At 40.1% G+C, this 24,861-nt stretch overlaps 1 protein-coding gene across 2 annotated transcripts in view; it reads right to left on the bottom strand.

Moving 5' to 3' along the window:
* Positions 1–24,727, bottom strand: part of rad17 (RAD17 checkpoint clamp loader component) — a 46,541-nt gene extending 21,814 nt beyond the window's left edge. For both annotated transcript variants that reach the window (XM_073067475.1, XM_073067468.1), the window contains exons 1-11: positions 24,660–24,727; positions 22,109–22,222; positions 19,202–19,483; positions 15,012–15,095; positions 9,534–9,696; positions 8,177–8,313; positions 7,809–7,861; positions 5,102–5,227; positions 3,700–3,769; positions 2,855–2,966; positions 681–875 (exon numbers count right to left, since the gene is read on the bottom strand). In XM_073067475.1, the coding sequence (XP_072923576.1) occupies positions 681–875; positions 2,855–2,966; positions 3,700–3,769; positions 5,102–5,227; positions 7,809–7,861; positions 8,177–8,313; positions 9,534–9,696; positions 15,012–15,095; positions 19,202–19,483; positions 22,109–22,153 (1,267 nt within the window). In that variant the 5' untranslated portion in view covers positions 22,154–22,222; positions 24,660–24,727. The remainder of the gene's footprint in view (positions 1–680; positions 876–2,854; positions 2,967–3,699; positions 3,770–5,101; positions 5,228–7,808; positions 7,862–8,176; positions 8,314–9,533; positions 9,697–15,011; positions 15,096–19,201; positions 19,484–22,108; positions 22,223–24,659) is intronic.
* Positions 24,728–24,861: the final 134 nt, after the last annotated feature.

The following is a 24,861-nucleotide window of genomic DNA, read 5'->3' as shown; positions in this document are numbered from 1 at the left end:
CGTCGCCCAGGTGAGAGGCATTGGAGTTGTTGCACTCCACCAGAGGCGATATGGTTGGTGCATGCTGGAGTCGGTGCTGTTCCCGAATGTCTGCCTGGCTGAAGACAATTTCCATTTGCTACAGACTGCTGCAACATTCATGGACTCAGGGATTCGACTATATTTTTTTTGTGTGCTGTTTTATACGTGCCATGTGTGTGTTGTGCTGTGTATGACTGTTGGTACTGTGTTTTGCACTTTGCCAGGAATATCGCTGTTTCGTTTGGCTGTATTCATGGGTATTCACATATGGTTGAATGACAAACCTGAACTTATTTTGACACTTACCTTAAGCTTCATCGATAACCGACTTTTAATAACTCTTATTACTGTCTTCTTTGCATGACACTGAATCTTATACAAAGTAGGGCAAAGAAAATTGCTAACTGATCATGCTACTTTAGAATAAGGTTAAGAAAAATTGATGTTAAAAGTGGTGATTTTTAAAAAGTGGCAGCTTGTGGCATATTGCATAGCTTTTAAAAAGCACTAAAAATTAAACATGGGGGAATAAGCAGAAGTCGTCCACAAGTACATTCTAAAATTTGTTGACAATATTAAAATCTTGGTTAGATTGTGAACCTAAGGGAACTAATACATTTAAAAGGATTCAAATACATTTGTTTAAAATTTGAACTTACGTTTACAATACATAATTTTTCCCAGAGCTCGAAAAAGGAAGAGAGATTGGTCCTTGCCTCCAATGGCAGGCAGGGCACTCTCATTTTCATGTGCCTTTGAAGACTTTTCTTTATACTTTCTTCCCAAAGATGTGCCAGTTCTTACTGAAGATTTTCCTTTACTCTTTGGCAACTGAATCTGTTCCAGTGGGCAGCCTGAATTGTCAAAAGGAAAACAGTTTTGTGCATGTGGACGTGTAGGTCGATCATACAACAGCATTAATTTGTAAATTGTTTTGCAAAAGAAAATCAGTTAAAGCAGGATGTTATCTCTGTACAAAATAATAACTTTGTCATCAGTACGTTCCACATTTTGGAATAATTTTCATTGAAAAAAGATTACAATTTCATAAACACAAGAGGTTCTGCATCCACATTAACACACACATAATGAGGAGATCAGTAGGTCAGGTAGAACCTAAGGAGGGGAATAAACAGTTAACATTTTGGACTGTTGAAAAGTTTCAATGCAAAACATCAACTGTGTATTCCTTTCCATGGATCTTGCCTGATGTGTTGAGTTTCTCCAGCATTTTGTGCATGTTACATTTTGGTCACTGTTATTACATACATTATAAATAATTCAAAGGATTCAAGGCACATTTATTATCAAAGTACAACCCTAAGATTCATCTTCCCACAGACAGCCACAGAACTAAGAAGAAACATGGAAACAACCCATTCAAAGAAAAATCAACCCCCCCACTCAATAAATAACTAACGCAGACAAGAAGAAACAAATCGCACAAAAAGAGTGAAAGCATGGGATATAAACACAAGATGAAAATGTAGTATCAACTACATGGTTCTGAAGCACTGTGTATAAATCAACTTTGCTGCACTCATCTCAAAGTCAGTAATCCACGTTGAGGCTTGTTGACAGGCACAGCCAAGGGTGACAGTGTTCAACAATTAGCCTCAGTGGGCTGGTTGATTGGACCAAGTCTCTCCTGACTACTCCCCCACCCCCCCCCCAATCTCGCCCAATAATAAAATAGCTACATTTTCAGTAGATTACACTGTGAAGAACTGAGGTTGGTATACCTTAGCTCAAAAAAGCCAAGGCAGATTCTTCTTAGTCCTAAGCAGACAGCAAAGTGAAACTGGCAACATTTTGTCAAGTGATGGATTAGTACTACATAGACCTATAGTTTACCATCAGAGCACAGACAGCAGACTTTCTACCCATCCATATATATTATGTCCGTGCATACTTTCTGATGATGAATTCTTCTGCCCATATTGACAACAGGAAGACTCCACTTTACCTGTAAAACCAATCCAACTTCTGTACTTTTGTTACTTCCCCACTCTGTACTACGTCCAACCAATCCTACTTCATATTCCCAAATGCAACAAATACTGGCATCTGACTCAAAGTAACATAACACAAAAGGTAATATAGAAGTCAGGATTTAATGCAATGAGATTGTCTTTGCTTTGTCTTTCAGCTTCTGCTCAGGAGTAATTTTAGTCTTAGCTTCCCAGAGAAAAATGACGGATACATATTTTTATATTCCATCAATTATTAAAAGATTTTAGGTTCATAATGCATATTTTTTCTCAATAAGTTGAGCAAGCTAGGGCTTCTCTCTTTGCAGTGAAGGAGGATGAGAGGTGACTTGATATGGGTGTATAAGATGATAAGAGGCAATAGATTGACTGAATAGCCAGAGACCTTTTTCCCAGGGTGGATGTGGCTAATACGGGGAGACATAAATTGAAGGAAAATAGAGAGGATGTCAGTAGTAGTAGTTTGTTTGTGTTTCTTTTTACACAGACAGTGGCAGGCACATGGGACACCCTACTAGTGGGTGATGCTAGAGGCAGATACATTAGGAACATTTAAGAAACTTAGGCACATGAATGATCAAAAGATGGAAGGCTATGAAGGAGGGAAGATGTGATTGCTCTTGCAGTAGATTAAAAGGTTGGCACAGCATTGTGGGCCAAAGAGCCTGTACCATGCTGTAGTCCTCCATGTTCTAGTGATACAGTGGGTTCTAACTTCAGAGTCAAAACATAGATCAAATATGAAAATATTAATTATTTACCAATTTGCTACTAAGATATCGTTTAATACTGTTTTTCCAAAATTGTCAACTTATTTTAGTCTCCTGCCATTATTAAATTACCTTTCACCAACGTAAACTGCAGACTGTTTATTGCACTCCTGATATCTCCTGCACTGGCCCTGCACAGCATCTCCAGGACAGCTTTGTCAGGAACAACAGACTTGCCAGCTTTCTGCATATCAAGATAATTTTTTAAACTGTTAATATTTCATAATGGACAGAATAGTTGCCCACCCCAGTACAAGTCCCGTAATGCTGGCCGAGCATTACAACTTTAACATTAGTTGCATATTAGCACTTTGAAAAGAGCTGAGTTTGCATGTCCAAATAATGATTAAACAGAGTTAAAAAGTATGTGTGAAATGTAATCCCAATAATCTACCTTAATGAAAGACTTGTGCGGATCACTTTGAGTTGGAAAGTGGAAACATTTCACTAAATTCTGTAGATACGTTTCAGTCTGATTGTAGGATCAGTATCCATAGTTTTTCTTCAGTCATCTTTGTTATATTTATGATCCAAATCAGTCATTCTTACTGATATACTTACTATGTTTTCATAACAATGTTTACAGCACAGTGACAGCAGTATATGATTCTATATATCATACAGAATCCTGGTCCTGATGCAGGTCAACTAGAGTAGGTGGCTCGGCACAGACTGATGGGCCGAAGGGCCTGTTTCTCTATGACTCTAATTATACTGGGTGCTCCTGTGACTATGCAGTGACCCCAGGCTGCACTGGGACTGTGTTCACAGTCTGTTGACAGCTGTCACTGAGAATCAGATATAGGAAAGACAGTTTGGCAATTACCAGAAGGCTTCTGATCACAACAACATACCCCAAAACTCTGGTTAAATAAAAATGCTGAAGACACAGCTGTTTACATTGAACTAGAATTTACCTTGCTTGCCTCTTGAGCGGATATTCTGCTTAGAACTTTCAGCATGCTCGTGGGAGCTACAGGGTTAAAACTGTCAAATGATGGAAAAGAATGGTTTAAATAATAGACCATCACAAGTTGATTAGAAATTCAATTTAGCTTTCAGCATGTAAAATTATTAAACTTCATTAAATAACAAATAAAAAATTATTTATGTCTCCGTGTTGCTTCTTATCAGATTCAGGTAAAGCACAGGGACATACAAACCCCAAGGCTGATACCCGTCGAGACTAAGTTCTCTCATCTCTGCAAAGTGAGGTGGTCTTTCTTGGCACGGTACTGCTTATGTATGTATGGGAAGGGAACAAGTGGCAAATTAATTAATTATTATCACACTTTGCATGCCATCCATAGACCCCGGACACTGTCTGTTCAATGTCCTGCTGTCTGGTAGGAGATACAGAGACATCTTAGGCAAGACAGATTGAAAAACAGCTTCTTCCCTAGGTTTGTTGTGCAGCTGAATAATACTACATCCAGCTTGCCAATGGCCTTTAAGTGTTATGGAATATCAAAGTCACTTGTTGGATGTAAACATGGATTTTTAAAAAAATTTAACCACATCACATGCATTGTAAATATCTGATTTGCACAGACTGGAGTAGCACCACAATCTCGTCCCTGAGCATAAAGTTCTATTCTACTCTATTAGTACACTGAGGTCGTACAAGAGCTAAACAATAGCAAAGTACAGAAAAAAGTGTTACTGATAATACAAGTTTTTTTTTTCTCCCCTGTAATCTCTTAAACCGTAACCTGTGTGTTAAGTACAAATACTCTGACAAGGTCGAAGACAGAATCAGAGTTGGATGCTGATGTGGATGATACCCTTTGCTTAACACCTGCTGTCAAGACCACACATGGACAATGACCTTTCTGGATAAATTTTTGGAAGGCTGCTTTCAGAAGTGCACCACTATCTAAACAGGGGTAAACAATCAAAATGTTCTCTGACTTTATAACAGGATTTATCCTCAATTAATTAATAAATGTAAAAACGATGGCTGTTGTATGGCTTCTGAGGAAACAGCGGACTAAACAGACAAGCAAATTTCGGGGAAATACTCTCCAGTTAAGTCTGCTCATGGTACAAATGGGGCAATGAGTTTGTCACCTATGAACAGCATGGAAATATCACTTTTGTTTTAAAATACTGTCAAAATTTCAGCACTAAATAGATACAAAATTTAAAGTTTTTTTTTTACACAATCCATACATTTTGAAACTCCAAATGAAATACAATTGTAATTGATTCAAAATATATTTAACTGTTTAAAAATCACTTAGTACAAGGATATTTATAAAAGACAAATTCAAAAAAGCACTAACAAATGTGTGGAGTTACCAGTGAACTGGTACTTGCCTAATGTTGAAGATACCCAGTTCCTTTTGGATGTCGTGTGGGAAGAGTACCCGCTGGTTGCTGTCTCCACTGAAGCTGTCAGAAATTATGAACACCAATGGACATCTGGCCGTCTGAACAAACTTCCTGATTAAGAATACATCAAGTGCTTAACTTTACATCATATAATACCTTTATATTTTTCCACACTTCAGTATTTAAAAAAATCCCCAGAGACAGTGTTAAGGAACTAGAGCTGCAGCTGGATGATCTTCAGCTCATTTGGGAGGATGAGGAGATGGCAGGCAGAAGGTGGTCACCCCTATGTTACAGGAGGCAGGTATCTGGGTGACAGTATGGAGAGTGAAAGGTGAAAGGCAGCCTGTGCAGATCACCCCTGTGGCCGTTCTCCTCCATAAGTATACCGCTTTGGATACTGCTGGGGTGGGGGAACGACAACCTACCAGAGAAAGCTGTAGGAATGGGTGTCTGGCACTGAGTCTGGTTCTGTGGCCCAGGAGGGAAGAGGAGGGAGTAAAAGAGGAATGCAGTAGTGATAGGGCATTCCATAGTTAGAGAGCAAACAGGAGATTCTGTGAACAAGATTGGTATGTTGCCAGGGATAGGAATGTCTCAGATCAGGTCGACAGTAAATGGGGGAGGGGGGGGGGGAGAGGGTGAACATCCAGAAGTTGTGGTACATATTGATTCCAACAACATAGGTAGGAACAGGGAGGAGGTCCTGAAGAGAGAATATAGGGAGTTGGGTAGAGAGCTGAAAAACAGGACCTCTCCAGGTAGTAATCTCTGGAGTGCTGTCTGTGCTATGTGCCAATGAGGCTAAGAATAGAAAGACTTGGCAGATGAATGCGTGGCTGAGGAACTGGTGGAGGGGTTAAAGTGTAACATGGAGGCATAATCGAAATGTGATGAATGCAGGACTGAAGATGTGAAAGTGAATGCACGCAGAATACAGAATAAGGTAGGTGATCTTGTAGTGCAGTTAGAGATTGGCAGAAATTATGTTGTGGACATCAATGAGTCATGGCTGAAAGTAGATCATAGTTGGGAGGTTAATATTGAAGGGTATACATTGTATCGAAAGGACAGGCAGGTAGGCAGAAGGGGTGGGGTGGCTCTATTGGTAAAAAGTGAAATCAAAAATGTGACATAGGACTAGAAAAAGTCGAATCCTTGTGGGTAGAGTTAAGAAGCTACAAGGGTAAAAAAAAATCCCTGATGGGAGTTAAATTCATGCCTTCAAACAGCGCCAGGATATAGGATAGAAATACAAGAAGAGATAGAAAAAGCATGTAAAAAGGGAAAGGTTACGAAAGGTTACGATAGTCATGGGGGGAATTTCAATATGCAGGTCTGCTGGGAAAATCAGGTTGGCGCTGAATCCCAAGAGGGGAATTTGTATGTAGCCCACGAGATGCCTTTTTAAGAGCAGCTTGTGATCAAGCCCATTAGGGGAAAGGCAATTCTGATTGGGTATTATGTAATGAACTAGATTCGATGAGGGAGCTTAGGTAAAGAACCCTTAGGAGGCAGTGATCATAACATGATAGATTGCCCACCGCAGTTTGAGAGGGAGAAGCTAAAGTCAGATGTATCAGTATTACAGTAGATTAAATGGAATGACAGAGGCATGAGAGGGGATCTGGCCAAAGTTGATTGGAAGGGGACATTAGCAGGGATGATGGCAGAACAGCAAAGCCTGGAGTTTCTGGGGGCAAGTTGGAAGGCACAGGACAGATACATCCCAAAGATGAAGAAGTATTCTAAAGGGAGGATGAGATGTAACCGTGGCCAACATGACAGCAAAAGGGAAGACATATAATATTGCAAAAATCAGTGGGAAGCTAGAGGATTTGGAAGCTTTTAAAAACTAACAGAATGCAACTAAAAAAAAGTAATGAGAGAAAAGATAAGATATGAAGGTAAGCTAGCCAATATATAAATGAGGATACAAGAAGTTTTTTTTCAGATTTATAAAGAGAGATGAGAGTGGATATCAGCTGCAGACACATGACACTGGAAAGGTAGTTACGGGGGTCAAAAAAAACAGATGAACTTAGTAAGTATCTTGTGTCAATCTTCACTGTAGAAGACACTACTAGTATGCCAGAACTTCAATAGCGTCAGGGGACAGAAGTGAATGCAGTTGCTAAGGAGAAGATGAAAGGTCTGAAGCGAGATAGATCACCTGGATCAGACAGGTTACTATCGATGCAATGCTCCTCAGACAGGATGAAGAGGTCAATACTCCCCAATGCCATTAGGCTTTACAATTCAACCGCCAGGACTTAAGAACTTTTTAAAAGCTATTATTAATGCTTTTTGAGATAGTGATTTAGATGCATATCATATTTTTTTACTGAGTTAAGTATTGTATGTAATTAGTTTTGCTACAACAAGTGTATGGGACATTGGAAAAAAAGTTGAATTTCCCCATGGGGATGAATAAAGTATCTATCTATCTATCTATCTATCTATCATCTATCATTAGTAATCTTTCAAAAATCACTAGATTCTGGAATGGTTCTGGAAAACTGCAAATGTCACTCCATTCTTTAAGAAGGGAGGGAGGCCGAAGAAAGTAAAATACAGGCCATGTAACCATTGAATAGTTTTATAAATGGCTCATCAGAAGCAGTCAGTGAAATAGTTTATTGTATAAATGATGTTACGTTTCAGTTATGAATAAAAATCTGAGGAAGCTTACCGTAAGATATCATGCAAACAAGAGGGTTCTCTATAAAACTGATTAGGGATATCCTGTGAAGAAGAAAAATTACCATTGGACAACATGTATAGTTTTAGCTAAAAGTACAGAAAGCTCTCGTGTACATAGTGATGTCTGAATAATTTCAATATTACTATAGATTCCAATATTATGAAGAAAATTAATTTTAACTTTAAAAGAATTACAAAAATCATGAGTACTTCAGAAGCCTTTTACTGAGAAATAAAACAAAAATACCCAAACTTTTCTGAACACACAACCTATTGTTTAATCTCATGTGTGAACTACTCCAAGGGTTTATTTTCTTGCAAGGAACCAATTAAAGAGCTCAAAAAGATTGTACTCACCTCAACAAGAATCAGTTTCTTGTCCAAATGCAGAACGTCTCCCATCATCTGGAGCTTTTTGTATTTGCTGGCTCGCAGCAAAAACTCTGCAAATTGGACAGATTGTGGCTTGTTCATGTACGCTTGGAAACTGGAGTCTGAAATAAATTAAACAACAGATTAGAGAAAGTTCAAATTTTATTCAAAAATAAAATTGAGAAATTCTAAAGTGTACAATCAATCCATGCAATACTTGATTTCTGAAATTTTTATACTGGGTGGGTGATCAGCAGCAAGCATTAATCATTGAATATCAATATTGCTGGCCACTTATTACTGGCTCACTTTCAACACTGAGATCTGAACGAGCTAGTTATTTGGATGAAGTGCAAAATAGGTAATGCAGCTGACAAACATGTTTGTGTGCAAGTTAAAACAACATTAAAATAGAACATAAAACATTATAGCCCTTTAGCCCATGATATTGTGCCAAACTTTTAACCTACTCCAGAATCAATCTAACACTTCCTTTCCGCATGGCCCCCTTTTTTCTATTGTCCACATGTCTATCTAAGAGTCCCTCTTCAATGCCTGTAAAACCACCACCCCAGCAGGACATTCCATGCACCCACCACTCTCTATGTAATAAACCCATCTCTGATATCCTCCCTATACTTTCCTCCAGTCACCAAGAAATTACGTCCCCTCGTATGAGCCAATAGAAATATGTCATCCTTCCATCACCTACTCTAACACTTAACCTCTAGACAAAACTGAACAAACAAAATGGTCTCTGCGAGCACCAGTGTAACCAGTACAAATATATTTCCCCAAGCATTGTTATTTAGAACTGAAGTTTCCTATGATAATTATTAATCATCTTCAGCGTATTCCTGGAGCACAAAAAGCACAATCACAGCCAATTCTTACTTAAAATGGGGGAAAATAGAATGTGGTTTGTTTTAATTTCTTAAGCATATGAAATGTTATGGCTTCCATTTGAACGAGAAGAGCACATTAAGGACTGTTACTGACTTAAAAACATGAATGCATTAACACACTGAGCCTAAAAGCCGGTGGAAAATGTGTGGGTTTTTAAAAAAATAGACAGGTAGTAAATTAGAGGAGGAGAGAACCAATGCAGTGACAAAATGTTTTTGGAATTACACACTTCATTACGGAGATTTTAAAAATTCCTTAACCTAAACCGTACTTTAATGTCTTCCACCTATCCATCAGATTTACAGCATACGTCTATCGTGGCTACCATTGGCCAACAAGACAGATGTGCATAAAATATCAGCATCTGTACAGTTGTGGCAAGGACTGCATGAATGATATCCACAACAGGGTTCACATTTCTGAAATGTGCTCTTACCAGTGTTATAGTGGCGCTCAAATTCATCCCAAGGTTTGAATTTATCTTGCGATAAAGGGTTTATCCATTCCTGTAGCTGAATTCCCAGCTCCTTCACTAGGACGTGTATGGTAGCCGACTTGCCAGTGCCTGAGCCACCCGTTAACAGTAGGATGGAGCCACCCTTCACACAACGTTTAAAAAAAGTCAGTTAGGATTCAGTTAACACCAGCATTTACAATCCGACAATTGTCACAAAATTCTAAAACAATGCACTATCATGAGGAGGACTACTCCAAGTTCAATGTGTTAGATTATACATTCTACCACCCAGTACTGGCCAGGGCAGGGGTAAAGAGTCTACAATTGGCTTCCATGCCCTGCTTTTAAGAAAGAACAAACCTGACAAAAGTGATTTCTTTTGATAAATACAGTTTTTACAAGAATAAACTGTGATGTAATAACAAGAATATTGAAAACTAACATATGGTAACTAATGTGACCTAATGGGAAGGTAAAATACGGCTTTTAAAAGAATAAAATGTGGTGGCTTCGTGGTTAGCTTAACACTATTAAAAGTTCAAATCAAGTTTTATTATCTAAGTACATTTATGTCACCATATACAACCCTGAGATTCATTTTGTGGGAATACTCAATAAACCTATAGAATAATAACCATAACAGAATAATGAAATATTCCCCAACCTGGATGTTCAAACAGATTGTGGAAGACAACAAACTGTGCAAATACAAAAAGAGGAATTAATTAATTAATTAATAGATAAATAGATAGATAGATAAATATCAAGAACATGAGATAAAGTGTCAATAGACAATAGGTGCAGGAGTAGGCCATTTGGCCCTTCTAGCCAGCACCGCCATTCAATGTGATCATGGCTGATCATCCACAATCAGTACCCCGTTCCTGCCTTCTCCCCATATCCCTTGACTCCACTATCTTTAAGAGTGTCCTTGAAAGTGAGTCCATTAGTTGTGGGAACATATCAATGTTAGCTAAGTTATCCCCTTTGGTTCAAGAGACTGATGTATGAGGGGTACAAACTGCTCCTGAACCTGGTGATGTGAGTCCTGAGGCTCCTATACCACCTTCCTGGTGGCAGCAGTGAGAAGAGAGCATGCCCTGGGTGGTGGAGACCCGATGATGGATGCTGCTTTCCTGCAACTGTATTCCATGTAGATGGGCTCTACCCGTGATGGACTGGGCTGATTCCACTAATTATTGCAGAATTTTCCACTCAAGGGCATTGGTGTTTCCATACCATACGGTGATGTAGTCAGTCAATATAGTCTCACTACATATCTATACAAGTTTGACAGCGCCAGCGACCCAGGATCAATTCCACCACTGTCTCTAAGGAGTTTGTCCATTCTCCCATGCAAGTTTCCTCTGGGTGCGCCAGTTTCCTCTCATATTCCAAAAATGTACACATTAGTCACATGGGTGCAATTGGGTGGCACAGACTCATTGGGCCAGGATGGCCTGTTATAGTGCTGCATCCTGAAGTAAAATTATTTTTTTACAAATCTCAATAATAATTGGAATTTGGTTTGCAACAGAATGGAGCAAGGAAAGTTGGAGCCAGAAAATAATATTGGTAGAAACTTTTGAAGCACTTTACAAATGTACCTGCTGCACACCGGCTTAACCATGTGATTTGCAGCATTTAAATACACAGTTTAAGTAAATAATTTCAGCAAAGAGAAATTTAAAATAAACTAACAGAACTGATTTCAGTTATGTGACCTAAGTGATACACGTTTTGATGTACATGTGACAAATATAGCTAATCATATTTGTTTAATAGTCCAGTTGATATTTGTAATAATAGATTTGGAGGATAATTTGGGAATTGATAGGATGTTGTCCGAGGAGATACTCAGAAAAAACCTGGAAAAGGCTTAGCATGAAAGATGTTAGCAACATTAATCATGCATAGAATTGGACACAACCTAATGGAGGGTGGTGGTGAGGGACAGAACAGTTAGTGTTGTTGCTGGGGCCTTGACCCTGTCCTCAGATACAGGCCATGGGAGTTCATACATCCCCCCAAATTGGCATTGGTTTCAAACAGGTGGTCCTGTATCCTCCCACATCTCAAAGACATTCAGGCAGGTTTATAGAAAATCACAATTTATGTTAAAAGGCAGCAGGAGAATGGACGAGTCGGTACATTAATGTGCACGTGAGAGAGAAAGGGTGACAAGAAATGGGGGTTGGGGGTGAGAACAGGGGCCAATGGGAAGCCAATGGAAATTCCCTGAAAACCAGCACGGACCAAATATCTGTACTGGACCTGGTGTTGGGTAATCAGCCTGGCCACGTGACCGACCACTCAGTGGGTGGACAGTTAGGGAAGTGACCACAACTCCTTGATTTTTAGGACAGCTATAGACAAGGATAAATATGAACCTTGCAGGAGAGTATTAAATTGGAGCAGGGCAAATTACAAGAGCTTTAGGCCGAACCTTGGGAGAGTTAACTGGGAACAGCTGTTTTTGGAGAAGTCCACATCCAACATGTGGAGGGTTCAAAAAGACCACCTGCACAGAGCACAGGATAGGCAGGTTCCAGTCAGGAGGAACGACAAGGATGGCAAGGTAGGAGAACCATGGATCTCAAAAGAAAGGTGATGAATTTAGACAAGGAAAAAAAATGAAAAGTACGTATATCTTGGAAAACTAGAATCAAGCAGAGCCCTTGATCTTATTTGATAAGCCAGAACAGTACTAAAGAAGATAACTAGGAAAGCCAGGAAGGGGCATTAAAAGTCCTTGGTGAGTAAGATTAAAGAGATTCTACACAAACATCAGGAGCAAGAGGATAGGACCACTGAACTAGGGAGAGGGTAGGAACACTCAAGGATAAAGAGGAATATTTGCTAGAATGTGGAGGATGTGAGTAGGTTGCTAATGAGTACTTTACATCAGTATTTACCAAGGAAGAGGACATGCAGGATACAGGATAGGACATTTTGAGGTAAAGAAAGAGGTAGCGTTGGGTCTCTGAAAGAGCATTAAGATGGATAAGTCCCTGGGGCCTGATGAGATATACCCAATTTATTAAGAGAGGCAAGTGAAGAGATTGCTGGGCCCTTGACCAATAACTTTGTATTGTCTGTTGCTATAGACACGGTTCCGGAGGATAGGTGACAAGTGAATGCTGCATTATTCAAGAAGTGATAATCCTGGAAGCCTGAGACCAGCGAGTCTCACGTTGAAGCTACTGGAGAGAATTCTTAGGGATAGGATTTATGAGCGTTTGGAAAACCATAGCCTAATTAGGGAGAGCCAGCATGGCTTTATATGGGGCAAGTCACATCTTACTAATTTGAATGAGTTTTTTTGACAAGGTGATGAGGATGATTGATGAAGGTAGAGCTGTGGATGTTAACTACATGGATTTTAGTAAGGCGGTTCACAAGGTCCCTCATGGGAGGCTCATCCAGAAGATTAAGATGCATGGGATCCATGGTGAATTGGCTGTTTGGATTCAGAACTGGTTTTCTCTTAGAAGACTGAAGGTAGTGGTCAAGGAGCCTTCTTTCTAGTTGGAGGTCTGAGATTAGTGGTGTTCAGGGGGTGGGGGGAGTGGATCTGACTGGGACCTCTGCTGTTTGTGATGTATATAAATGACCTGGATGAAAATGTAGATGGATGGGTTAGCAAATTTGCAGATGATACAAAGATTGGTGGTATTGTGGATAGCATAGAAGACTGGCAAAGAATATAGTGCAATATAGATCAGTTGCAGATATGGGCAGAGAAATGGCAGGTGGAGTTTAATCCAGCCAAATCTGAAGTGTTGCACCTTGGAATAGGTCAAATATAAAGAAACAGTACACTGTTTAGGGCAAGACAGTGTTGATGAGCAGCGGGATCTTGGGGTCCAAGTTCATTGCTCCCTGAAAGTGTCTACACAGGTTGACAGGGTGGTTAAGAAGGCACATGACATACTTGCTTATATTAGTCCAGGCACTGAGTTCAAAAGTCAGGAAGTTACTGTATGTTGCAGATTTATAAAACTCTAGTTAGGCTGCATCTGGAGTACTGTATTCAGTTCTGGTTGCCCCATTATAGGAAAAATGCAAAACTTTGGAGAGGGTGAAGAAGGGGCTTACCAGGATTATGAGAGGCATAGAGTAGACAGGCAATATCTTTTTTCCCCAGGATGGAAATGTCTAATACCAGAGGGCAGGCATTTAAGGTGAAAGAAGATGTAAAGGGCAAGTTTTTTTTACAAGGTGGTGGGTGCCTGGAATGTGGGGTATTGGCAATAACAGATACATTAGAAACTTTTAAAGAGGTGTTTAGATAGGTACACAAATGTGAGGAAACGGAAGGATACAGACATTGTTGAGGCAGATGGGATCAGTTTAGTTGGCTTAATTGAATTGGTTCAGCACAGCATTGTGGGCCGAAGGGCCTGTTTCTGTGCTGTTATGTTCTATTTTCCCATTTGGAATATAGTGATTAGTTCAGGTCACCTCATTATAGGAAGGATGTGGAAGCTTTATAGAGGATGCAGAAGAGATTTTGCCAGGATATCTTGTGATTTACCAGAACATGTCTTATGAGAAATGGTTGAGAAAGCTAAGGCTATTCTCTTCAGAACAAAGGAGGATGAGAGGTTATTTGTTAGAGGTGTTCATGATGATTAGAGGCATAGATAAGGTGCATAGTGAGATGTTTTCACATTGTGGAAATGGCTAATACAAAGGAACATAATTTAAGGTGATTGCAGCAAAGTATTGGTGGATGTCAGACGTAAGCTTTTCTTTAAAAAAAAATATGGTGGGTCCGTGGAACGCGCTGCCAGGATGCTGGTAGAAGCAGATAAATGAGGGAAATTTAAGAAACTCTTAGATAGGTACATGAATGAAATAAAAATGGAGGTTTATGTGGGAAGGAAGGGTTAAATTGATCTTAGAATAGATTAAAAAGGTTGGTACATCATCGTGGGCTGGGGGCCTGTCCCGTGCTTTAGTATTCCATGTTCCACATTCACTGTCATAAGAATATATGAAAAATAATGACGCATATCTTTAATGGGCTGGAAGATGGGTGTCAGAGAGGTGGAATAAAGGGCTAGATCCCCAATGGGCAGGAGGTGCCCATCAGAATCCTCAGCTTTTCACAACAGGTTAACAAATGGGTCATCCAAGATGGCAAGGATTGTGTAACTACAAGGCACAGTGTGGTATATGGATGGGAGAAAGCATACAACAGACCTGTCAAAATTATGCCATTTAGCAATCAGGGTGAAGAATCACAAGGTCATCCAGTAAAAGATAAATTGCTGGGAGTGACCAGGTGTGCAGAAGCAAAGAGGTTTAGGTAGTCATGTATACCACTGACAAAGAGCACAGAAAATGCAGTCATAAAAACAGATACAGGCCTTTTTTTTTTCCAATAGAGAGGGATGGAAGAACTCAATGAAGATCACAAGAAAAGACAGCAAAAGAAGAAATGTGACTCACTTGCTGACGGCATGTCTCTGATGTATGGGCCTTCAGCCAACTATCAACCTCTTCAATTTTCTTCTTGTGAACCGCAAGTTCACCCTGAAGCAGGAGAGATCAGAAAACCATCAGAGCAATATTTTTGTAACGTGTTTATAAAGAAACCTGCAGTGTTTTATAATAATATACATGACAAAAAGTTGGAATTAGAAGTAGTTATGCATTAGGACAGTGATCCCAACCCTTTTGAGTGTGAATTTAAACCATTGAAAAGCTTTGTGGCAATAACACATTGCTCTTTAATAAAAATGGGATGTAATATGAGAATATTTAAAAATAACAAAGTAGAAATAACACTATGAATTATAGCACCGACTGTGGTGAATAAAATTTAAGTCAATGCTAAATAAAATGTTAAAAAAATTTTAAAGGTCCATATATTTAAAAGTGAGGTAGAACTAATTTAAAAAGATTTAACTTAGTCCCCAAATTAAAGTCTTAATTGAAAGAAAAGCAAAGTCATTGCATGTTTCCTTCTGCAAGACAAGGTTCAGAGATTTTTTGACTACTCATTTCTTGTTTTTCATACAATTGCATGGTAGATATAACTTAGTACTGTGTGCCACTACCAATCTGGATAAATACAACATCAATACTCAGTGGCCATTTTATTAGCTATCTCCTGCAGTGACCACTGAATGTATGTTTGTGGTCTTCTGCTGCAGTAGCCCATCCACTTCAAGATCGATGTGTTGTGCATTCAGAGATATTCTTCTGCACTCCACTGCTATACAACATGGCTATTTGAGTTGCAACGAGTTCAGATGAAGATTATTTCAACCCTGGCTTCAGAACAGATTGACTCATGTCAGCCCCTCTCAGGACACACTTCATCTTGACAAATCCAATGAGAAGTGTGAAGAGAAAAGCACCTGGTATACGAAACAACAACATTTGAGTTGCTGTCACCTTCCTGTCAGGTTGAACCAGTCTGGCCACTCTCCTCTGACCTCTCTCATTAATAAGGTGCTTTCGCCCACAGAACTGCCACTCACTGGATTTTTTTTGTTTTTTGCACCATTCTCTGTAAACTCTAGAGACTGTTTTGCATGAAAATCCCAGGAGACCAGCAGCTTCAAGATATTCAAACCACCCCATCTGGCACCAACAATCATTCCACAATCTAATTCACTTAGATAATTTTTCTTCTTCATTCTGATGTTTGGTCTGAACAATAACCGAACTTCTTGACCATGTCTGTAGCTTTTATGCATTGAATTGCTGCCACATGATTGGTTGATTGGATATTTGACTCAATGAGCAGGGGTACAGGTGCACCTAATAAAATGGCCACTGAGTATACATTTCTATTCATCCAACTTTGATAGTTTTCTCTCACCTGTAATCTGCAGTGTCAGTGATGTAAGCACACAGTGTTTGAGATGACGAAACAAAGATTCAAGGTGAAAAGCTGGAAATGGTTTTGGACACTGCCCTAGGCGATTTATTCGACCACATCCTGGGGTTAAAGGTGACTTAACATCTTACAAACAGGACCAGAATTCTGTGTGTGAGATGTTACTTCAACTTAAGGAACAGTTTTTGCATGATTCACCCTAACTGGGAGCTGTGTCCTGGCCAAAGCCAATCTGAGCATTAGTGAGAGGTTCATTGTTGAGTGCTGCTTGATACTGGCATTAGGATTCCTTCCATCATTTGCTGTTGATTGAGAGTAGACTGAAGAGGTTTTTGTCAGCTTGATTGTACTTACACTATTTTTTGTAAAAATTACAAAACTCAATGGGCCAAATAGCCTAATTCTGCCCTTATGTCTTATGGTAATGGAAAGCACGTCTTCAGGACAATAACCTCAATGTGATGTGGTCCCACAGTATTTTCTATTCCGAGTACACTCAGTCATTTTGTGACATCATGCACACTGAATCAACTGGATTCAGTAAATGCCAGAGACATGTGGTGGCAGGACTACATCAATCTGTTACTTCCAGCTGAAGGGAATTGCAAATATTTCAGGCACATCTCTGGCATTTACATGCTGCTCTCTATCAGCGACGAGGAGCTGTCTCCTCCCCAGAGCCGTTTAATTTTCTTCTGCCATTTTATGTAGGTGGAGCTGCAGAGCTTTGAGGTGGCCCACCGAACGTGGGATTACTTGATGCTGTCTGTTTCTCAGCTATCATAATTACATGTGCTGTAAGTGCCATGCGCTGTGTTGACTGTGATGCTGTGTTTTGCACCTTGGCTCTGGAGGAATGCTGTTTTGTTTGGCTGTATTCATGGGTATGGTTGAATGTCAATTAAGTTTAAACTTGAACTTCTATTGACATAGTACTTATTTTTAATCTGTTACTATTATTGTGTTAATATTATTTTAAGTGCTGTGTGTGATATATGTATTGTATTTTGCATCTTGGTCCCAGTGGAACATTGCTTCATGTCACTGTATACATATACAGTACACAGATAAATGAAAATAAACTTGAATTTGAAAGAGTTCAAGCCACTTTCATACACTGAACCACATTCATCGATTCCCTTCACATTTTCAATTTCTGTCTTGGATAAACTTAGTGAATATGCCCCTGTCCCCTTGAGCGGAAAAGTCCAAAGATTCTCTACTTTTTACATGAAAAAACATCTTCTCCTCTCATCCCTGAATTGCTAACCCCTTACTTTGAGAGCGGCTCTAGACTTCCTAGCTTTCGACCTTACTCTGCTCCACATTCATTACTGTGTGGACAAGCACAGCTCAAATACCATCTATAAATCTGTCAGCGACACCACTGTTGTTGGCAAAATCTCAGATGGTAGTGAGGCAGCTTACAGGAGCAAGATAAATCAGCTGGTTGAGTGGTGTAATACTCTAACCCAGGGAACATATTGCTGAAGCTCTTCTGCACCCTCTTCAGTCTCCACAGGGAGGTATCGGAACTGAAAACAACACTCTTACTGTGACTTTGTTACAAATACATTCAAAGAGTGAGTCTTCAGTTTTACATGTTCTGACTTGAGCTGGAGATACAGTCTGATCTGTCCTGACAGACTCCGGTTATCATTTCACATTCTGCAAATCTCCCCAATCAATATGTCTCTTCTCCCTCACTTTCTGACAGGAGCACTTTTAGTGATAGACTAAGACAACCGTGCTGCTCCGAAGAGCGCTATATGAGGTCAATCTTACCTTCGGCCATTAGGCTCTGTAATGAGTCAACCTACAGCTGGGGAAGTGATGCTGTTAGACTGTTATTAACCTCTGTTTAATCTCTGTTTACCATACCCTGCTGTCTCAAGACACCTGTACCATCACTTCTTGTCCGGACATTGTGAACGTGCACTCATTACTGTATAATATTACAGTAATTATTGCACTTGGAAAGATGTGTGAACTTCTAAATCTTGTAATCTTTGACTTGTAAATCTTGTACATCTTATTTTTAAGGTAACTTTTTTTAATCTTTCTTACTTCTCTTCTAATATTTGTAGATCTGTGCACATGTAATGCTACTGTGACACTGTAATTTCCTTTGGGGTCAATAAATTATCCATCTATCTAAATTTCCCCTCACCAGAGGGAAGGAGAAGCCTCTTGGGAGATGACAACTGACAAAGGAATCCCTTTCATTGATAATTTATCAAACAATTTGTTTCTAGTTAATTCAAATAACAACCTTTTCTCTTTTACCTACAAAATAATGAGAATTCCTGTGCCTATAGGTTGAGGACCCAGGGTTGGGGCATTACTTGTGAGATAAATCTTCCTGTAGAATTGCATCTCCAGAAATAACACATAGGTAAAAAAGGTTTACATTATGGAGTATTTGCATACGGATGGTTTAGTTAGGAACACAACCTCTCCCTAAAGCAGGAATATACTGTCAATGAAAGTCCGAAATTGCAGGGCTAATGAGACTAAGTTAGGATTTGCTTTGTAAAATCTGAATTTTACGCTGGGTAGACAGAGGGAGGTCAATAAGAAACACATTCCAATAATAAATAAAGATGTAACAGGATATCAGACCTATTTGCATAACTGTAGAAATAAGCTTCTCCAAACTGAAATCATAAAAGTATGGAAATTTGAATTGACTTTATTACTTACATCCTTCACATAGACAAGAGTAAAAATCCAAAATTAAAAGATATAGCCCATCATAAATTATGGAATTTATTATAAATCACGTTCCTACCTGTGTCTGAGGTCTATATTCATCCACCCAGGAACTACTGCGATTTGAGGTGGAGTTTTGCCTACTGTGACTTAAAATCTGTTCCGCATGAGATACTTTAATTCTTTTTTGACTCTTTGTGTCATTTAAGGTATTGGAATGAAATTTCTTGTCACTTCTGGTCCAAGGAATTTTCTGATTCCCACCACTTGACCTTGAACAAGCAGATGGCTTTCTGTCTGAAACCTGCGGTAAGGGAGATTTGCTGATGCAATCAAACGATGGATTCACCCAGTCTGTCACCTGAAATAACAATTTACACAATACTTTTAATCAAGGAACTCATCTTGCAGCATGTGTTCAAAAGAAATATTGTCATTACCTGTTTATTTACTGTATCTGTAGATGATTGGACACGCTGGAGGCAGGAAGCATGTTCCCGCTAATGGGTGAGTCCAGAACTAGAGGCCACAGTTTAAGAATAAGGGGTAGGCCATTTAGAACAGAGATGCGAAAAACCTTTTTCACCCAGAGAGTGCTGGATATGTGGAATGCTCTGCCCCAGAAGGCAGTGGAGGCCAAGTCTCTGGATGCATTCAAGAGAGAGTTAGATAGAGCTCTTATAGATAGCGGGGTCAAGGGATATGGGGAGAGGGCAGGAACAGGGTACTGATTGTGTGTGATCAGCCATGAAGGGCCGAATGGCCTACTCCTGCGCCTACTGTCTATTGTCTATTCTTTGTTATTTCATCTCCTCTAATAATTCGTACCCCACATCCTTGCTGCTGTTCAGAGGCCTGTATGTAATTCTCATGAGCATCTTTTTCACTCTTGCAGTTTCTTAACTCTCCCCAAAAGGATTTTACATCTTCCAGTCCTATGTCACCTCTTTGTAAGGACTTCATTGCATTTGTAACATCAGAGCCACCCCACCCCCTCTGCCTACCTGCCCTTCCTTTCAATACACTGGGTATCCTTGGATATTATGCTCCCAACTGTGATCTTTTTTCAACTACTAAGTGATGCCCACAACGTCATGTAATATTAACTTACAGATGCCAGCATGTGTGGCACTAGAGGTCTGCTCATTATTATGCCAATGTTAGTGTACAGATGCCAGCAAGCACGTCACTAGAAGTCTGCCCGTTATTATCATGATATCACGATTACTGAGGGCCTGTGCGACTGAGCTGGGAGAACCACTACAGCGCATCTTCAACATGAGCCTGGAGCAGAGAAGAGTACCCAGACAGTGGAAAACATCCTGTATTGTCCCGGTACCGAAGAAACCACAACCAAAGGAGTTGAATGACTTCAGACCTGTTGCCTTGACGTCGCACGTGATGAAGACCATGGAGCGGCTGATAATACAGAATCTGAGGCCACAAACCAGGCACGCCCGGGATCCTCTTCAGTTTGCGTATAAGGAGAAGGTGAGAGTGGAGGATGCTATCACGTATTTGCTGCACAAATCCCTCTCTTACCTAGATGGGGTCAGTTGTGCTGTGAAGATTACGTTCCTGGACTTCTCTAGTGCCTTTAACACCATCCAGCCCAAGATCTTAAGGCACAAACTAACGGAGATGGGAGTAGACTCTCACATGGTGGATTGGATAGTGGACTACTTGACAGATAGACCTCAGTATGTGCAGTTGGGAGACTGTAGGTCTGACACGGTGGTAAGCAGCACAGGGGCGCCGCAGGGAACCGTACTCTCTCCGATCCTGTTCACCCTGTACACATCAGACTTCCAATATAACTCGGAGTCCTGCCATGTGCAAAAGTTCGCTGATGACACGGCCATAGTGGGGTGTGTCAGGAATGGACAGGAGGAGGAGTATAGGAAACTGATACAGGACTTTGTGATATGGTGCAACTCAAACTACCTGCGTCTCAATATCACCAAGACCAAGGAGATGGTGGTGGACTTTAGGAGATCTAGGCCTCATATGGAGCCAGTGATCATTAATGGAGAATGTGTGGAGCAGGTTAAGACCTACAAGTATCTGGGAGTACAGTTAGACGAGAAGCTAGACTGGACTGCCAACACAGATGCCTTGTGCAGGAAGGCACAGAGTCGACTGTACTTCCTTAGAAGGTTGGCGTCATTCAATGTCTGTAGTGAGATGCTGAAGATGTTCTATAGGTCAGTTGTGGAGAGCGCCCTCTTCTTTGTGGTGGCGTGTTGGGGAGGCAGCATTAAGAAGAGGGACGCCTCACGTCTTAATAAGCTGGTAAGGAAGGTGGGCTCTGTCGTGGGCAAAGTACTGGAGAGTATAACATCGGTAGCTGAGCGAAGGGCGCTGAGTAGGCTACGGTCAATTATGGAAAACCCTGAACATCCTCTACATAGCACCATCCAGAGACAGAGAAGCAGTTTCAGCGACAGGTTGCTATCAATGCAATGCTCCTCAGACAGGATGAAGAGGTCAATACTCCCCAATGCCATTAGGCTTTACAATTCAACCGCCAGGAGTAAGATATGTTAAAGTGCCGGGGTTGATTGTATTTAATGTATTTAAGTAAACTACTTAAGAACTTTTAAAAAGCTATTATTAATGCTTTTTGAGAGAGTGATTTAGATGCATATCATATTTTTACTGAGTTAAGTATTGTATGTAATTAGTTTTGCTACAACAAGTGTATGGGACATTGGAAAAAATGTTGAATTTCCCCATGGGGATGAATAAAGTATCTATCTATCTATTAGCAGGCAGAGACCAGCATGCCCGGCACTAGAGATATGTGTGGCTATAAAATTAGAACACAGCCAAAGCACAAAGAATAGTATTAGCAAATCAGATCCTTAAGTTAAGTTGTATGATCACAGAAACTAAAGATAAATGTGTATTCTCAACGCAGGTACTAGAATTACGACATGGTGCAAAAATCTCATATTCTCAAAGTGCTGCTGTGAAATACTCTTACCTTAGCAGAAACAACCTTTCTGCCGAGAGAAGATTTTGACATCATCGGCTGCCGGAAGTCATATGTGGGCTACAATCCACACTGTCATCAATAAAATAATAAAGAAAACTCCACCTTGAAAAAGAAAGAATATGCCATTGTAGCTTTGATATTGTACTTTTTTGTCCATACTATCCTCTAGAATTCAACATTAAGTTCAACAATTAAAGGTAATATTCAGCTGCAGTACCTTCACCTACAGTTCTTCTGAAAATCATCTTTGTATTCTTTCTAACTAAACCCCACCTTTGCCTTGCACAATCAACTTCAGCCTTTGACCCCATCACAGGCATTCTCGCCTCCATTCCTATCAGTGTATATTAAAAGTGTGCTTTTAAAACGTTTTTCCAGTTCCGAGAAAAGTTCATCAGTCACGTTGTTCTCCCCACACATGCTGCTGAAGTGGTTAAGCGTTGTCTGCTTCTGTCACCCATTCACCGAATCAGCAATTGCTTTCCTTATTTCCTCAGGAATTGAGCACTGCACACTAATGAGAAAATTATCAGCACAAGAGATTCCACAGATGCTGGAAATCCAGAGCAACATGCACAAAATGCTGGAGGAACTCGGCAGGTCAGGCAGCATCTGTGGAAGTGAATGAGGTTTGAATGATTTAAGTGGCGGACCAAAATTGAAAGGTCAGGGTGTTGGGGCCAGAGGCAAGATTCAGCTCTCTGCTCCAAGTGATTTACTCATCTCTGCGCTGAACTACAGCCATGGAGTGCAACTGACAGGCCTCTAAATCGGCTGCGGAGTCACTTCCGTGACCTTCAGCTCAAAGTGCTATTTGTTTACTTTTATTGTTTGCGGGATTTGTTTTTTCTCTGCACATTGGGTGTTCAATAGTCTTTTTTTAAAAAAACAAATGGGTTTTATTGGGTTCCTTTGTTTTGTGGCTACCCCATAAGGAGACAAATCTTAAGGTTGTATACAGATGCATACTTTGAATAAATATACTTTGAACTTTAAACTTAAACAGTTGCCATTTCTGGTCAACCCCTTCATCAGTACTGAAAAGTACGGGGGAAGATGACCAAATAAAACCAAGGGGGAAGGGGAAGGAGGACAAGCTAGAAGGTGATAGGTGAGGCTAGGTGGGTGGGAAGGGTAAAAGGAAAAGAAAAAAAAGAGAGAAAATAATTACCAAGAGCAATCAATGCTCATACAAGTGCAAAATTGCACTGTGTGGTTTTAAACAATACAACATCTGAGGCCTGTTGCAGAAACTACGTTCCCAAAATATAGCTGTAAATCTTCTGCAACACACACAAAATGCTGGTGGAATGCAGCAAGCCAGGCAGCATCTATAGGGAGAAGCACTGTCGACGTTTCGGGCCGAGACCCTTCGTCAGGACTGTAAATCTTCTACCTGGTTCGCCAGGAACAACCATTCAGCTCAGAAAAGATACCGACATCATGAAGTTACTGGTGGTCGGGTTATGCCCAGCTGCAGACTGACACAATGGCTGAAAATGCTTTACAGAAAGTTTATTTTCAGTTGTATCAAACAACCCATACCAAGTTACTATTCTTAAAAATAATTAATTAAAAATAACAGACATCATGTAAATAATGTCCATGGCTGTAGCCGAAAGGAGGAGGGGACTTAAGAAAGAACTATTTTCAAGTATCTTTGATTCTTTTAATGGTTCATATTCATCAACTTCATTAAAATCCAGGAAATATTTTTCCTCATACAATTTGCTTGCTGTGAGGAACTACCACAGATGTTCACAGTTCTCCATCCATTAGGTACAAAGAGCATCCAGAAAGAAAATCAAGGACATTATATAATTTTCAACAATTCAATGATTAATTAAAATTGTCAAATGGGATACAACAATATAGCATTACACAAGCTATTTTCTGAGCGTAGGAAACAGTAAACTGCAATCAAATAACTTAGTCAGCTATTAAATAGCTGGACACAGGCAAGCCACAATAAGAAATATTTGTAAGCATAATTTAAATAGTTTCACAGTTTTGTTATGAAGATTAACTCTGTATGATTTGAAAAGGAAAACAGTTTATTACCATCACTTCTGACACAAAGAACCACAATAAAAATGAGAAAAAGCTACAAATATTCAGGGTTCTCCTGCTTCAGTGCACACAATAAAAACAAATTAATGTCTCAGGTCAACGAGCTTTGGGCAGAAATGAGTCAAAATAGTAATCAAATTATATTGCAGAGGAAAGGAACAGAGGGAGTGCCAGTGAGAGCACAGATATAGACGGTCTGATTTCACTCTAATTGAAATGAGGCAGAGAAGCAGTGAAGGTGGAAGGGGAAAATGGGGCAAGTGTCTGAGTGTTCAGGTTCGCAGAACAGAGCAAAACTTTCTCCAGCTGACCGAAAGCACATCATTATGTACCGGGATACATGACAGCCCAGCCCCCGGGTACCCCAGCAAGCCCACGACACACATTACACAGCCTAATACAGACATTACACACCCCAGGAGACGCATGATACACATAACACTCCGCATTACACACACTTTACACTCACCAATTCACTTCTCACACCGATTTAACAACCTATCACCGAGGGGTCCTCCCTTTCTCCAGTCTCGGCTCGCAACCCTATTTTAGTTGTCCAGAATTTTGCCCGTTATGTTCCTTGATGTAGCGACGGTATCGGGAGAGCCAATGTTTCCCACACAATCAATATTGAATTATTGGGAGTGGTCTGTATGTGCGTGAAATGTTTC

This window comes from Hemitrygon akajei, chromosome 2, assembly GCF_048418815.1.
Source record: "Hemitrygon akajei chromosome 2, sHemAka1.3, whole genome shotgun sequence".
Classification (NCBI taxonomy): domain Eukaryota; kingdom Metazoa; phylum Chordata; class Chondrichthyes; order Myliobatiformes; family Dasyatidae; genus Hemitrygon; species Hemitrygon akajei.
This window is presented reverse-complemented; position numbering and strand designations above follow the sequence as displayed.